Source organism: Apodemus sylvaticus, chromosome 10 (genome assembly GCF_947179515.1).
Source record: "Apodemus sylvaticus chromosome 10, mApoSyl1.1, whole genome shotgun sequence".
Lineage (NCBI taxonomy): Eukaryota > Metazoa > Chordata > Mammalia > Rodentia > Muridae > Apodemus > Apodemus sylvaticus.
Window position 1 is genome coordinate 63,547,660 of NC_067481.1, and position 16,934 is coordinate 63,564,593.

Here is a 16,934-nt window from a genome sequence, read left to right on the forward strand (position 1 = left end):
CTCCAGCAATGTTTTCATTGCTCACATTGTTCTTTTGTTTTCCAGAAAGGACTTCTTTATGTGTTTGGTTTGGGAGGGCAGGGTTTCATACAGCTCAAGCTGAGGATGTAGCTGAGAAATGCCTTGAGCATTTCTCCTTCACCTCCCAAGTCCTAGGATTACAGACCAGCGCCATCCCTGGCTTCCAGAAGGGATTTCTGTAGGGCTTACAGACCCCAGCAAAGAAAGAGACATAAGCAGAGATGAAAGAGTCAAAGAAAAGACAGCCTGGATTGTGCTTGGCCAGTTGTGCTTGGTTCTCCACCTTAAGGCATCCACCCTTAATACAGTTCCTCATGTTCTACCCATAAAATTATCTTCATTGCTACTTCATAACTGTAATTTTGTTACTGTTATAAATTGTAATGTAAATGTCCATTTTCCAATGGTCTTAGGTGCTAGGCCCTATTGGAGGCTTATCAGAGCAGACTCTCCCCTGGCCCAGACTGGCTGGTCAGATGCCATGTCTGTAGGCATAAATGCACAAGAGGACTTCCCCAAGAAGGGGTACTTGGGCGGTCATGCAAAGGCCGGTGACCTGCAGATGAGTGGCCTGCTCAGATACTGTCCAGGGACATATTTTGACCATCTCCACTTACATTCTTTGGAAGTGAAGTCACCTGAGACTCACAGGTTTTATCTTCCTAGTTCACAATTGCCTCCAGCCCTGACTCGGCCAACCAAGCTAACAGCCCTAGATCCCTTTCAGTCACTGGAATATAATGACCCACCTCTCAGCCTTTTGTTTTACAAATGCTGTGATACAACACACACTTGTTAAGAAAAGATTCGCTCAGTTGTATGTCTGACCCCTAATTGGAAGAAGTCAAAAGAAAGATTTGTGGGCAAAAAACTCCAGAGGAAAGTGCTCATTAAATGGATATGTAAGGGACCTGGCAGCCTGGGAAAAGGTTCAAGAGCCAGCCAGTCACTGCCACTAATGACAAAATGCCCACTGCTACAATGTAAGGTTGTACATTTGGAAAAGGATCTTGCAGTTTTTCACAAAACCAACTATACACCGGCTATAAAACTCAGCAGTATATTCCCCAGGGGAATGCTGACCAGGGGACATCCACAGCGTGTTACTCATAGCAGCTCCAAACCAAAACAACACTACAACCCATTAACACGTGATGGAAAACTAGTACATGCCCACTGGGTAATCTCTGACACAGTGATGAACGTGATAGCAGCAGTGACATGGCTGATGACAGGTGGACGTGAAGAAACTTGATACGAAAAGGTAAATATTGTGTAGTTCTTAAGAAATAGGATGGTCTTAGGAAAGGCTGTTTAGTCAATAGTGCTAAAAGTCAAGGAGCTATGTCAAAAGGAAAGGATCAATTGGAAGGGAGCCCACAGAGATCTCCATTTAGCTGTAAAATGCTTCCTGGTTGGTCTGTCCCTTACCCCCCCATCCCCATCCCCCCCACACACACACACATTTTGTACAGGTTTGAACTTACAGCCTTCAGGCATTCCATTGAGGTACACTCAAACTTTCTGTATGTCTGTGTGGTGGTCTCATAGATGTGAACATCAAATTTGCACCTTAATTAACAGAAAGTGAGTCTGTGAACATCCATGGTAGGCAGGCTTTCCAAATACTATGCTTCCAGAGAAACACTGTCCTGGGTAGCTAGCTCCCTAGGGACCTCACATTTCTGCCTTTCTTTAGGAAGGGTGGTTTTTACCCAGTCCCAAATATGCCTGGGGGTAATCTCTTAATATCAGCTACAGCTGCCCGGAGTGGATGGGCTGCCGAGCGCCAGCCCGCACGGTTCCAGCAGAGAGTAGGTATGCCTGTCGACGCCTTGCATCGGTAAAAGGGGTCTGACATATCTATGCCTCAGGCTTGCAGTGAGGCCAATACCTAATATTCGATGGCAAGGAAGATCAGAATTGCCCCCAGAGGTCATGGCGTGTTTTTCATATGGGTCAGTGTGGGTCCTAAAGATCACTCTAGGGCCTTCGGAGGACAATCGGCGCCCTTAATGGACCAGCACATCATTGTTGAAGCCGGGAGCGAAACGCACGGAGCGGTCTCTTTAAGAGGCGCTAGCAATGTATCCAAACAGACAGTGCGCGTAGCGCACGTGACTCACAGCTGATTTCCGGCCCCGCCCCCTTCTCCGGCCCGCGCCGCCGAAGAGTCAGTTCGCTGCGGCCCGCGGTCCCTAGTGTCGGCGCGCGCGATGGCGCACGCTACCCCGCCGAGCGCGCTGGAACAGGGCGGCCCCATCCGCGTGGAGCACGACCGACAACGTCGCCAGTTCTCCGTGCGCCTAAACGGTACCGCGCTGCCTTTGTTTGCGCGCGCGCGCGGGCGGGACGGGGCGGGACCTGCGGGCGGACGGATCCCGGGGCTGGAGGGCTCCCGAACCCCGACTGGCACCGCCGGAGCGCGCCCGCCCGGGCAGCCCGCACCTGCCAGCGCAGCCGGCCTCCGGCATCGCAGACGGAAGGTTGCCACAGTGGGTCCCAGAGAGCAGGTCACTAGTGGCCTGCCACCCCCACCACCCGGGTATTCGGTTGCTTCCTGCCGCCCCGGAGGAGCCTGCGCGGGCCTGGGGCATAACCCAGAGAATGTGTGGCCTGGAGGAGGAGGCGGGTAGGTGGTTCTGAGACTTTGGCCAACTTGTCTCGTCAATGTGTGCCTCGGTCTCCCAGAATCTGCAGTGTGGATAGCTGTAGTGCACACCGCTTTGGATGAGATGCAGTGGCAGTAAAGGTTCAGAATGACACGTTTAGAGCACAGCAAGTGCTGATAAACATAGATAAATGGCTACTTTTCAAACCAGATAGAAAGGTCAAGGCCTTATCTTCTGTAACATTTGTACCAGCAGACTGACACTCCTCCCATTGATTCTAGGGGCTGGAAAAGATTGTGGAATATGGGACCTTGAGCTCTTTGTAGCCCACTCCTCCCAGCTGGGCTCTTTGGGGACATCCGAGATCTGACTTAGCCACTGCACTTATTTTGACTGAAGGGATGCACTTGTGTGTGGTCAGCAGTAAGCAGTCTAGTGTAAGCAGCCTATCCTGACTTTAAGTCAACCTTCTGTGACCTGCACTTGGTCACAAGCAGAAGAGGCCTAGTCTCCCATTTGTGCCACCTAAGCACCGTGGCTAACAGCTGTTACTTCCTGTGTTGTGACATACCGCCCCACTTACCGATGAGTAAACTGAGGCTGGGACTGCAGGAAGTGTGACCTGCCCAGCCTTAACAAGACCAGAGTCATATTCAAATCTGGGCCCAGCTGCCCGAGCCATATTCTTTCCACAGAGAAACAAGTCCTGTTGTCATGCTGATGGTGGCTCAGCTGACAGTGACACTTGGCCCTGATCACTTGAGAGGCCTTATCTGAGGTTGGTTTTTTTTGTTGTTGTTTTTCAGATCCTCTTTTCTGAAGTTTTCTTAGTTCCAGGAAGGCTCTGCCTTTCCAGGTGACTGTGGAGGCCCATCAGATCCACAAAGGGAAAGGCAGAACCTTTGGGCTACTTTTTTCTTTCTCTTCCAAATGGGTCTCAGAGTACAGTCCAAAGACAGTACTCTGAGAGCTGGCTATGAACAGACCATATCCTTGAACTTAACCAATCTGCAGCCTGCTGCCCTGTAGATAGGAAGACAGAGTGGCTAGAGGCGGGCAACCTCTCCTCCGCTCATCTTGCACAGCCTGGGCCAACAATTTACTGAGTACCTACTATTTACCCTCAGTCTTCAAAATGCCCAGGACTCGTGGGGCTGACAGTCTAAAGAGGGAGATGGGTCTCAAATGAATTGCGTAACATCTCATAAAACAAAGGCCTTGGGAGAAGTGAAGACCGGCAGAAGGAAGGGTGTATGGGGCAGGGCGGCTGTTTGGTTAGTTCGAGGAGAGGAGGTGGTATTTAAGTAGAGACCTGAAAGAGAAAAGAAACAGCTGTAGCTGTGGAGAAGGGCACCGTGTGCAGGAAGCCTTTGAGAGCAAAGGCCCTGCAGTACCCACTGCGTGTTTTAGAGCGGCCCGGAGTGGTGCGGGCAGAGAGGAGCTGACAGGTGGATAAGGCTATGAGATCAGGGGCACAAACAATGTGGGACCTGGAAATGTGAGTGCTGTGGGTTCCTGAAAATGCCTCAGAAAGAGGGCAGATGCCGTGGACCAGGAACCCTAAGGCTGCGCTGATGGCGAATGCACTGTGGTCATGGGGGGCGTGGGGAGGGGGGAGCTGGGTATTGCACAGGTCCGAGCAGTGAGCAGGGGTGGGAAGAAATGTCAAGTCCTGAGCAGGTGTGACAGGAAACATGGAGGGAGCTTTTTGATTGGAGGAACCTGGAACTCAAGTGTGCATGACCCCAGATTGACGTTCTGAAAATGCTGGGCGCGTAGCCACTGTTTCATGGGTGGGAAACAAGGCACGAGGCCGATGGACAACTAGTCCAGAATGGAACCTCGGGCTGCCTTCCAAGGGTTGTTGTCATCTGAAGGTTGGACGACGTTAGATAAGGCACACGCCTGTAGCCCTCCATGGCCTTCTCTTACTCTCAGCCAGGGTCAGCCACTCGGGGTTTGTGTGTATGTGTTTAAAGATTTGTTATTTTATTTGTGTGTGTGTACAGACAACATGCATTCCAGTGCCTGTAGATGTCAAATGAGGGCAGCGGGTCTGGCAGCTGGAGTTACAAGCAGGTGTGAGCTGTCAGACATGGGTGCTGGGAACTGAAGTGGGGTCTTCTGTGAAAGCAGAAAGCCCTCCTAACTGCTGAGCCAAATCTCCAGGCTCTGGGACTGCTACTTGTCACAAGAAAGCTCTCAGCAATCTCTCCCAGAAGTCTCTACCCCCAGGTAGGAAGACAGAACTGGAACTGAGCCCAGCTGGTCCCTCCAGTTCCTGGATGTCCAGCACTGTCCCCAATATGCTTGTCTAGGTCTGGGGCACTCAGAGCCTAGCCTAGACTGCCACTAATCCAGGTGGCAGTGACTAATCACCCATGGCACGGGGGTTGGGGTCATTATAGCTGGCAGTGCCACGTGTGCATTCTGTCCCATGATGGGGGACGGTCAGGGGAAGAAGCCTCTGCGGGAAACCCTGGAATAAGAAGGTGGCGTCCAGCTGTGAGGCCCTGGCTAGAGATTGGCAAGTGGGAAGATCAGCAAGCAGCTATCAAACTCTTAGCCGTAGGGAGCGGCTGCAGCTGGCTTGTGGCTGGAGCCTGCTGGCATTATCTCAAAGCAAGCCCATGGACCTATTCAGGCCTAAGCCTAAAATACCTGCTGGGGCCTTGGCTGTTCTCTGGGGATCCCACCAAAGGCACAGGGGCCAGGTCTTGGGGCTGCCATATGCCACTGGTCCACCTCCAGTCTCAGCAGGCATCTGATTGGAAGAAGCAGGTTTTTGAGAGAGATTTCCTGGGTGTCTACCCTGGATGAGGTTACGGGGACAAGGTGGTGACTGGTCCTGACGACCAGATACCAAAGGCCTAGGCAAAGACTTGCTGTGATATTCCAGGACTGCCATTGGCTGAGTAGGCTCCAAGGGGATTGAGAACAAGCAGAGGTAAAAATGTTAGCAAGTTTGCAAGAGCTCAACCCCCACCCCGAGACTGCTGGGAGCTTAAGCTGGTCTTTGGGTGGCCCTAGAATCCCCACCACCTGGTTCCCTACACTGCCTGATTCACTAGGGCCAGCCACTCTGGCTTCCTTGCTGTTCTGGGCTTCCAAGGACTTTGTTTCTTCTGCTCTTACCACTGGGACTCCTCATACCAAAGTGTCCTGGTCCCTCATTCCTTCAGGTCTTTTACACAAGAACCAGATGTCCTCTTTATAATGACAACTCCCACCCCTGCTCCCTTCCCCTCCTCTGTTCTCTGTGCCCATCTCCTGAGACTCCTGTCACTTGTGTCTCCCTTACTAAAATGCCAAGGAGTGCTGTGTCAGCTCTGTTCACTCCAAAAACAAGAGCAGAGCTTAGTGAGCAGTCAGTGACTTAATTGATCCCAGCAAGTACAGAACCAGACCTGGGTCCCATGTCTTGCAGCTGTTGGGGATGGCTGTGGAGGTTACAGCTGGGCCTTGGCCAGAGAAATGGGCACAGCCCCAGAATAAATGAATCTGAGGAGGGAGTTTCAGCACAGGCGAAGGGCATGGCCTTTGTAGACCTGGCTGGGAAGGGGGATGGCATTCTAGGTGTGAGGTGGGAAGAAGAGGGCACAGTGCCATGAAGCAAGGCACTCCGGCTGGCTGTGGTGAGCGTGCCCACAGCTGCAGCACTCGGAGTTCTGGGCCAGCTTGGACTACAGTGAGACCCTGTCTCAGAAGAAGAAAAGGAATGTGGAGAGGGGAGGTCTGGGCTGCACTCTTCCTCCGGCCCCTGTGTGGTTGCATGACTTGGATCTCAGGAGTCTACCTGTGGAAATGACGTGAGTCATGGTCTCCTGGAACTTGCAGGAAACTTGTACACTGAGGGTGGAACCCTTGAAGGTTCCTGGAGAGAGTGTGGAATGTGATTTTCCACTGAGCCTGTCATTCCCCTTGTGACAACACCTGGTATAAGCAGCATTTAGAAGCTGATTCTTTGGCACATGAAAGTTTGTACATGTAAACTGCAGCTTGTTTAAAAGTTAAAATACGGGAAGTGCAGTTTGCTTTTGAGAAGCAGATCACCCAGCCCAGCGGTGGTAGACTTTGATCCTCACACTCTGGAGGCAGACAGACAGACAGATCTCTGTGAGTTCAAGGTTAGCCTCGTCTATAGAGTGAATTCCAGGACAGCCAGGAACTCAGAGAAGCCCTGTCTAGTAAAACAAAGAAAACGGAAAAGAAAGAGAGCAGAGCATTCAAGCCCAGCTCTCTCAAGTTGTCGGCCAGGCTAGGCTCCCCGAGACCCTGCCTAAAAAAGACAGACGGACAGATAGACGGACGGACAGGTGTTGGCATGCTTTATTCTTGCCAGGGACCCCTATGATCCCATCTAGCTTCGGAGCCTCTCCTGCCTCGCTGTACTCTCGCTCTTCCCTTAACTGTTCCCGTCCTAGCAAATGGGCTTTGTCCTGGAGCCCTCCGACCCCCTGCCCGGTGGCCCTCCCTCTCGCCCTGCCTGTGAGCATTTCTTTCATACCCAGGCAATCCCTTCACGTAGAAAATGTTAGGTTTGTCTTTGGCTTCTTTTTCTCATTGAGCACACTCCAACTGCCAGCAAGCCCTCCAAAGGGGCCCCCTTGGATCCCCTCCTCTTCCCCTAAGGCAGCCGGATTCTTCTGCCCTAGAGTGTTGATACAGCGGGAGGATTCTGTGAAACTATGAGGTACCTTCCAGCCCTCTGCTGAGGACCAGGGTCATGGTGGCTAAGAAGGCTTACCATGTCACTTCCCCCGCCCTTGGCCCTCTCTAATGAGCCACACCAGCATCCTCACTGTCCCTTAAAGGTTCCTATCCTGCCCCGAGCCTCTGCACAGGTGTTCCTGCTAGACCACCATCTCCCTCATCCAACATTTCTCACATCCATTTCCCATCTAGTGAATGTTACAGACTACTCACTCTTCCTTTTTCTCTGTTTCCACCATGAGGGCAAATCCTTGCCCCTTGCTGTATGCCCAGGACCTCAAAAGTGCTATGACTCAAACATTGGATGGATGGGTGAACAGACGGACGGACAGACAGACAGAGAACTACAGATTGTGATGGGAACAACTTCCCCAGTCACGTTTGCCAGCAGGATTTTTGATAGACTGGTGAACGCTCGTCCTGACAGGGCTGGGAGGGTGGGTACCTGTTTGTTCCTGCTTCCTGTGCCTAGTGGACTCTGATTGGTCTTGGGTTCTTGGTTGTGGGATTAGCAAGTCTTACGCTTTGATACCGCCTCCTGCTTCCTCCTCCACTGAAGTCAAGGATTTGTTGGGCTCTGTCGTGGCCTGTTCTGGATCTTAGAAAGGGGTTTCAGGGGATTGGTAAGAGCACTGACTGCTCTCCCAAAGATCCTGAGTTCAAATCCCAGCAACCATATGGTGGCTCACAACCATCTGTAATGAAATCTGGCGCCCTCTTCTGGTGTATCTAAAGACAGCTACAGTGTACTTACATATAATAATAAATAAATCTTTAAAAAATGGGGGAGGGCCTTAGTTGAGGAAATGACAGTAGCGAGGATTTGTGGGTAGTTGTGTGTTGGCACCAGCCTATTGCAGAGACCACCCCACTGCAGTACACACAGCTCTCTGAGGAATGCCACGACCATGAGGATGACCGTGAGCATGCCATGAGGAATGCTGAATAACCCTGGGCATATGAAACCTGGGGCCCAGGGTTATTCAGCTCTTATAGCACACTGGTAGTCTAGCTCCAGATACTACCCTTCACCCTGGCCTCCATGCCGGGGGTTGCCAGGAATAAAAGCTCCGAGGGCCCCTGGAGCCCACCCTTCAGCTGTTTCTATGTCTGCTCCAGGATGTCACGACCGGGCCGTCCTGCTCTATGAGTATGTGGGCAAGCGGATCGTGGACCTGCAACACACAGAGGTCCCAGATGCTTACCGTGGGCGTGGCATTGCCAAGCACCTGGCCAAGGTAAGATGGGATGCAGCTGTCACCCTCCCCGTATGGAGAAGATAGATTGGTGGTTAACTCTGATTTGCTTCTAGACCACAGCATAGCTTCACAGGCCCATCTGGCCAAGAATTTGCAGGTGGCAGTGGGGGAGCTTTGGATACTGCGTATGGCGCTCCGAGGTCCTCTGGCAGATGGCCACCATTCTGAGCATAGGGGCCCCACAGCCTGGCCCCACCTTGGATGAGGACTTGGCATGCAGTACTTGCTTAAGTTAGCCTGGCAACACGAAGTGGACAAGTGTCCAAGTCAGGGCCTCATGCCCTGGGCCTCCTTAAAATTCCAGGCTGCCTGAGGACCAAGCACAGGTGAAGCAAAGAATGATTTTCAGGTCCAGCCCCCACCCCGTGCTCCTAGGCGAGCCCTAGCTGCTTCCCAATCCTGTCTGCCTCCCTTGCTCCCTGCTCCTGGCTCTCCTAGAGAGGAGGCCTCTTTACCCTCCCTGTGGGGCTTCCAGGGCCTTGTGCGCTGCCATATAGGACCTGACCGATCTGTGCATTAACCCAGTTACCAGGGAGGGAAGGTTAGCCACATGGAGAACCTGGAGCACTAACCGAGAGAGCTGTCTCCTTGGGCTACAGAGGGCCACAGTCCCCAAGCAAGCTTCTCCTCTAACAGCTGTTCTCCCTCTGCTGGCCCAGGCTGCCCTGGACTTCGTGGTCGAGGAAGACCTGAAGGCCCACCTCACCTGCTGGTACATCCAGAAGTATGTCAAGGAGAACCCCCTGCCGCAGTACCTGGAGCGCCTACAGCCATGACCCTGGCCACTGTGTGCAGGAGTGCACCCTGTGGGCCTTCTGTGTGGGCCTCAGCCAGCTCATGTGCTCTCAGGAACCTGTTCCCATGGGGACAGGCTCAGAGTTATTTTTACAAGGACACTCGTCTGCAGCCTTCATCCAGGATTCTGGGGACCAGCTGCTGGCTGTGGATGTGTGAAAATCCAGAGTGGGATGAAGGGCAGGCCAAGTGGCCAAGACCCGCTTCCCACAGAGAACCTCCAGCTCTGCTGAAGTCCTCTTCCCTCCGGCTCTGCTGAGGTCCTCCTCCCTCCAGCTCTGCTGAGGTCCTCCTCCTACCAGCTGCACACCCCTCTGGCCCGGCTACTGGGTCCCTGCTCTGATCAGCAAGAGAGTGACCTAGAGTCCCTGCCACCACCTCCTGGCATTGTGTCCTTTCTGCAAATGAGGAGGGTGTTCCTGGAGCCAAGAAGAACAACAGGAACCCTGTGTGCCAGCTTCCCAAGGTGGAGGTGCCAAGCCTTAGCCACTGCCAGTGCTAACCCTTTCTCTGTCTCAGACTTCCGTGCCCTGGCACAGGCAGTGGGACAGCGGCAGAGGGCAGCTGATCCTGGCGTGTGAGAGAGCAGTAGATTCTACCCTGGCCCCGGCCCATCTGTGAGCGTGAGCACAAGAGCCGGGGCAGGTGACAGGACGTCCTCTTCTCCTAGGTACCCACGCGGTTTGGCTTCTCATGTGGGTTCTGCAAGAAAACAAGGTCCCTATCAGAGGGTCTGCCTTCCCATCTATTCACCTGCAGGAGTCAACTCAGAGGCTTAGTGGAGGGAGGTCTGCTGAGCAGTCCAGTTCCCTCAGCCCGCTCTGACCTTGAGCTGTACTTGCCAGGGCCTTCCTTGTGGGTCACCTTCGAGATGGATGCGATGGTGGTACACAAAATCCATTTCTTACCTTTTCTTGTACTCCTTGCTTCTGACCATCTCCCCACTTCTGCATAGGCTACTCCAGACATCTGTGCCCAGAGCCCTTCCCACTCTGCAGGAGTCCTGAAATCTGGACCAGGAATCCATGCATCCTGGCTGGGAGGTCTTAAGCTCAGAACCCTTGGGCCTCACTCACCACTGCAGTCATGGGCACGGGCCCTTACGGTTCCTACCCTCAGCATCTCCCTACCTCCTGCACCTCTGGCTCTTACCCTGTTTTTGATGCTCCTCTTCCAGCCTCCTAGAGTTCCAGGATAGCCCAGCATACTCCTCACTACTGCCTCCCTCCTCTGCCACCCTGTTCTGTCTGACAGGGACTCTTTGGGGTCCAAAGAAACCCTGGGCCTCTGGGAAGACATTGCTGACTGCTCTGACAGCTGTGGTGGTAGTGTATCCACAATACAGTACTTGAATGAGGGCCCTGAGTCATGTGAACCCAAGAAAAGTGGCTGGGCTTCCTCCGTGGGCTCGGCTCAAGATCCTGCGGGGCGGCCTGAGCATTTCTCACTGCCCTGGCCCTGATGGTGCCCGAGGCTTCACAGCCTTGCGGTGTAGCAATAACCATATTTCTGCCTCTTCCTCCTGGCCAATACTGCCCAACTGGGCCACTCTGGTGCTATCCCATCTGCCTCCCTCTGCCCCCAACACCTGTTTCATGTCCTGAATCACTCCAGGAGCCTGTGAGTAGGCACTGGCCACTCTAGACTTCGTGTTCCTTCAGCAGGTCTGTGCTGTGCTCTGACCTCACCCTAGGGTTTCTTTTCCTTGCCCAGTCTACACAGGCAGTAACTCATGTGCCTTTCCTCCTCTGAACCTGCCACCAGTAGTACCTGGGCCAAGGCTGGGCTTGGGACCTGCACCCCTCACTTTTCTGACTTTTGAACACATTGCATGATTCCATTGCTCACTGTCAAAAGACTAAGGCACAGCGAGGTCAGGGGTCCCCAGAGCAAAGAATAGGACAAGATAGGTAGTGTAGGGAGGGCTCCTCCCCGGTGCCCAGCCTGCTTCTTGATCCTCAGCACGGCCTGCATAGTTGGACAGCTCCACTTCAGGGGTGTCTAGGCTCCAAAGGCTGCCATGGCCTGACTGAAGCCTCCCTGCACAGTAGTGCAGGTAAGCATCAGGATCCCAGCCCAGGTCTGAAGAACTTAGCCATTTATATCCCTACTCCACGTTACCTGAACCCCTCATAGTTTTACCCTAGAGGCCACACTCTTCGTTGCTGGGCAACAGCTTTACAGGGATTCCTAGAAGTCATGGTGCCACACTAGCCTCTGACACGGGAGCTGCTCTTTGCCCTGAAGTTGGTCATATAGTGATTCCTAACGGAACTATCGGTAAGCACAGTGCAAGCGTTCCAAATGGGAGCACAGGGAATCTGCTCATGCAGCCTCTCTTACACGGGGCCTAGCCCACGAGGGTGGGTTGGTAGCTAGTGTACTCAGTGCTAGGCCTTCAGGGTCTGTGGTCTCACCCCCTCCTTCATTCTCATGCAAATCCCAAGAGAAGCCACTTACTGGGCCTGTCCTGCAGTTGAAGGAACAGGGTCAGATTAAGGGTGTCACCAGCCTGCAGCCCGCACAAATAGACAACCCAGGATCTAAAACCTGTCCCTGACCCCTAGATAGTTCCCAGCTGTGTATCGTGGTCAGATGTCTGCTTGGGAAACAAATGACCTCAGTAATAGTTAAAGTTTCTAGAAATTCCCTTATCCCTTTGAAGGGCTGAAATGGGGCTTTGTCTTGAGTTGCAAGGTACATTGGCCAGTGGCTGGAAGTCTGGGTTGTGAACAGGAACACTCCCTAGAGCACCTGCTCGCTTACCCGTTGTTCCTCAGATCAGGACTTGGGCTGGTTCGAGTCCTCCCAACGTCCTTTTACTAGTCTCAGGGTCCTGCTTCCAGCTCATTGCCCTAAGTTTCATACACGAGATCCTGTGAGGCTGTGGCTTGAACCTTTGACTGCAGCCTCGGGGATCACATTTAGGGGTTTCAGCTGTGTCCTATGGCTTCAAGATATTAAAGATGCTTTTCTGGTTGTCAAAGGTGCTCTCTGCTTTTCTCTCAGTGCCTTGGGAAGAACAGTTGACAGTCGTATTTCTGTCACTCTTCAGTGTTGTAATCAGTCACTACACCCTAGTCTTAGCTGAGAGGCGCTGGCTGGAGTCACAGGGGTGGCCATCGGGTCTTTCAGGCTTTGCCTTCAAAGCAGGTGATCACTGTGGCATTTATTAGTCTGTTGTGTGATGTCACGGCAGAATCAAGATTGAATGTTTTGTAAAGAACAGATTGGTTCTAGGATTCCCCAGGCTAGAGAGTCTAAGGTCAAGGGTCACACCTGGCTTTTTGCTGCACTGTCTGTGGCAAACAGCAGCAGAGCAAAGAAGCACATCCTGACGCCCTCACAGTAACAGCACAGTAATGGTTAGCCCACACCTAAGGACCGAGCTAGCACTCGGGACCTAGAAACTGCTGCCATTGGGGGGCGGGGGGCGGGGGGGGGGCTGGGCTTCAGTGCTTGGCCTTTCTGGTACACGTTGCACTTCATGTGAGTTTAGGGGTCCATTTTCCCCAGCATTGGAATCATTCCTGGGTTCCAGCTTTTTAGGGACAGATCAACAATCCTGTGTTTATAACTTGGGGCAACTTTCTAGGAAGCCAGTCCCAATACCAGCAATGTCAGCCGGCACAGAAAAATGAGCACACAGGTACCGCTGTGGGATGAGTATGATACTCTGTTTTGTTCTTAAGTTTTGGAGACAGGGATTTTCTGTGTAGCCCTGACTGTCCTGGAACTCATTGTGTAGACCAGGCTGGCTTCAAACTCAGAAACCTGCCTGCCTCTGCCTCCCAAGTGCCGGGATTACAGGCATGCGCCACTACCACCCGGCTCTCTGATACTCTTGTCACCACAAAGAAAAAAACCACTAATTGAAAATGTACAGGGTAAGGCTCTGACAAGTGGGTTCCAGGCCAGCAGCCCTTACGGTGTCCGAGAGCTGGCAGCCCACACAAGTGCATCCTGAGCAAGGGTGCCAGTCTGCTGGTAGATCAAGGCTTGATGGGTAGAGCATTTTCTCAGCATGCTTGAGGTTCTTGGTTCCATCCGCAGCGAGCAGCTTCGATAGAAAACCAGAGAATAGTGGGCCTCAAAGCCAGACCTCAGAGGAGAATCATTTCACCCACTCACTGCTACAAACCTGGCAGAAGTCCCAGTGCCACCAAAGCCAAAGCTTTCACGGGTCCAGGGAGCACACCTGAGCCAGGAAGCATGGTGTTTGTTAGGTGGAGACCTGATTTGGTAAATGTTTGGATTAGGGAAGGCATGGGATCCATAAGGCCTGACCAAGAGCTTGGCAGATTTGTTCTGAAGGTCAACCTCCTGCAGGAGAAACTTGAGGGAATTCCAACCAGCCATGCTGTGGGACTGAGGAGACATGTCGAGCCTCTCCAGTGGCCGAGATCAAGGAAATGGGTTACTGTGTGGATCTGGACTATCCTCAAGGTCTATGTTTTTGGGGGTTTTTTTGTTTGTTTGTTTTGTTTTGTTTGTTTGTTTGTTTGTTTGTTTTTGGTTTTTGTTTTGGGGGGATTTCTTTTTGTTTTTTGGGTTTTTTTTTTTTTTTCTGAGACAGGGTTTCTCTGTGTAGCCCTGGCTGTCCTGGAACTCACTCTGTAGACCAGGCTGGCCTCCAACTCAGAAATCTGCCTGCCTTTGCCTCCCAAGTGCAGGGATTAAAGGAGCACGCCACCACCACCCGGCAAGGTCTGTGTTTAAGGTTTGGTCCACACTTGTGGTGATATTGGGTGGTAAGGGAGGCTCTTTAGGACGGAGCCCATAAGAGATACCTGGGGTATACTCTCAGAGAAGATATCTGCACCTGGTCCCTTCCTGTCTGCTTCCTGGCACTGCAGAGATGAACAGCCTCCTCTAAATCACCATAGAGGCAGGTGGATTTCTGAGTTCGAGGCCAGCCTGGTCTACAGAGTGAGTTCCAGGACAGCCAGGGCTATACAGAGAAACCCTGTCTCGAAAAAACCCAAAATCCAAAAAAAAAAAAAAAAAAAAAAAAAAGTCACCATAATATATGATGTACATCCTTACCATAGGCCCCAAGACAATGGAGCCAAATGAGCGAGCTGTGCATTAAAAAGAAGATGCCCTAAGCAGTGGTGGCACACACCTTTAGTCCCAGCACTTGGGAGGCCGAGGAAGGTAGTTCTGTGAATTCGAGGCCAGCCTGGTCTGCACAGTGAGTTGCAAAACAGCCAGGGCTACAGAGAGAAATCCTGTCTTGAAAGAAAAAAAAAAAAAAATGGGTCTCCTCTGACCTCCACCTCCTGAGTGCTGAAGCTTCAGGTGTGTATTACAATGCCCAGAACTGCTTTTGTTCCCTTGGTTTTTGAAATAGGATCTCATCATGTACCCCAGGCTGTCCTCAATCTGGCATTTTATCTGCTGGCTATGGAAAAAGTATGTGTGAACTCAGAAAAGCAAGCCGTCCCAGTTGTCAGTTGTCTTGTCACTATGACCAAAGTATCTCACAGAAACAACAGAGGGAAGATTTATTTTGACTTACAGGAAGCTGGGACAGAGCACCTGGCAACACAAGTGTTATGGTGAAGCTCATAGCACTGTGGATGTCAGGGAGTTCTTCATACCAGCACGGAGAGGGGCTGAATCCTCAAGGATCCTTCTTCCTAATTCAGGAATTTATCACGTCTCACCAACCTGATCCCCCGCCGACTCCATGTTTACGCTTGTCCCCAGCAGTGTGAGCCTGGTTTCCATCTTCTGGGCTTTGTTTTCCTTTTGTTTCACTTGGTTTTGTGACATGATCTTAACAAACTTTTTGGCCTCAAAATTGCTTTTTTTGGGCCCTTTAATTCCTGATCCTCCTGCCTCCACCTTCCAGTGATTGAAGGCAAGCACTACACATCACAGATTGTTTCTCTTTGACTTACTAAGACATTACATCTAGATCAGTGCATGACATATACATAGTGCACAGAATATCTGTTAGATGGACAGATGGACAAATGGATGGATGCACAGGTGGGTAGATGGACAGGTGCAAAATAAGCTTGAGTGGGTGAACAAATGGGTAAATGGATGGATGAGGGAATAGACAGGTAGATAAATGGGCAAAGGGATGGATGGATGGATGGATGGATGGACAGATGGACAGACAGACGACCTGGGGTTTATGGGTAGTCAAGCAGATGGGTGACTGACTCATGCAAGTTACAGGTTGTAAATAAGAAAGGAGGGGAGGGGAGGAATAGTTTGGCCTACCAGCTCACTCAGACATAATGTATGCAGGCAAAACACCAAAGCATGGAACTTTTAAAAGTAAATAAATTTTTTAAAAGATTGTAAAGGATTCGCTTTACAGGTGCTATGGACAGAAGCCTCCACCCTCAGCGGGGATCAAATACATGCCACAGCAGCTCCCTGCATTAGGACAGAAGCAGAAATATGGGAGGCAGAAAGTAAAATAGTGAGGCTTGCTAAGGTCACATTAGGGAAGGTGTGGTCAGGAGCAGAACTTACTGGAAAGAAAACTTCCCGAAGATACTTTGTTGCTAAGGACTCCAGGAAGCTTGTGGCTGCAAAGTAAGCCTGGGGTCCCAAACCTGTTTGGGCAGAACTCCAAAAACCTGTGCTCTTACGGTGGATTTGATCCCAAGGAAAACAGAATGTAGGAGATTCAGGTCCAGCCTGGAAGGGGCCTTGAAAAGCACGTGCTTGGGATCCTCCCACCGCTGAGCCTCAGCCACTGCGGGCCCTCCCCTTCGTCACTCTTGTGATTTGAACTTAATGGTGTGCTTTCCATCCCATGCTCCACCCTTTATTTGGATTGGGGGAAATAGCTTGGATTTTATTAGAGAACACAATGTAGGAAGAACGAACTGAGAAAATCTAGAAAGGGAACAGTACAGGGACAGAGAACAGGATGTGCAAAGGCCCTGAGACAGAACACACTGTGATCTGAAGAACAGAACAACGGAGTAGCTGTCTAGGGAACGGAGGGGCAGGGGTAAGTGTAAGGGCTGCACTGGCTTCCTTGAATTTCAACCCTAGAGCAAGAGCAGTATGCTAAGGATTTCTGAGCAGAGGAAACATGATCCGAGTGAGGTTTTAGAAAGTTCTTGGGATTGGGGCAATGAAAGCGAGGATGCAGGATACACAGGCATCAGGACCAAAGTTCTGATCCTCAGTGTTAGGTTGGCACCAGGGGCTACTTAAGCCATTCCCACTTGCAGCAGCCTCTCTCTTGGAGTTGCTGTAGAGGAAATATAGCAAACCCTCTACCAAAACCTGTCTGTGGCCCTTTAACATGCTCTTTCGGTGCCCAGGTGCCAGGAGATGCAGGTGCCCTTCTCATATCTTCAAGGAAATTTATAGCCTTAGGCTACTGACTCCAGCAGGTCCACAGACCACCCAGGGCAGCCGACTGTTCTCTTATCCTTCCTCCAGGATCTCGATTCCTGACCTTTGCTTCGGACCCCCACCCCCACCCCGCCCCCAAGAATCAGGCACAGCCTGACTACAGACCTGTGTTGTGACCTACACATCAACCACGTGGCAT

At 51.7% G+C, this 16,934-nt stretch overlaps 1 protein-coding gene across 1 annotated transcript; it reads left to right on the forward strand.

Moving 5' to 3' along the window:
* Positions 1 to 2,159: 2,159 nt before the first annotated feature.
* On the forward strand, positions 2,160 to 12,386 carry Natd1 (N-acetyltransferase domain containing 1). Its single transcript, XM_052197140.1, has 3 exons — positions 2,160 to 2,334; positions 8,466 to 8,584; positions 9,265 to 12,386. Exons 1-3 carry the CDS (start codon positions 2,238 to 2,240, stop codon positions 9,379 to 9,381), a joined length of 333 nt encoding a protein of 110 aa, XP_052053100.1. The 5' UTR covers positions 2,160 to 2,237; the 3' UTR covers positions 9,382 to 12,386.
* Positions 12,387 to 16,934: the final 4,548 nt, after the last annotated feature.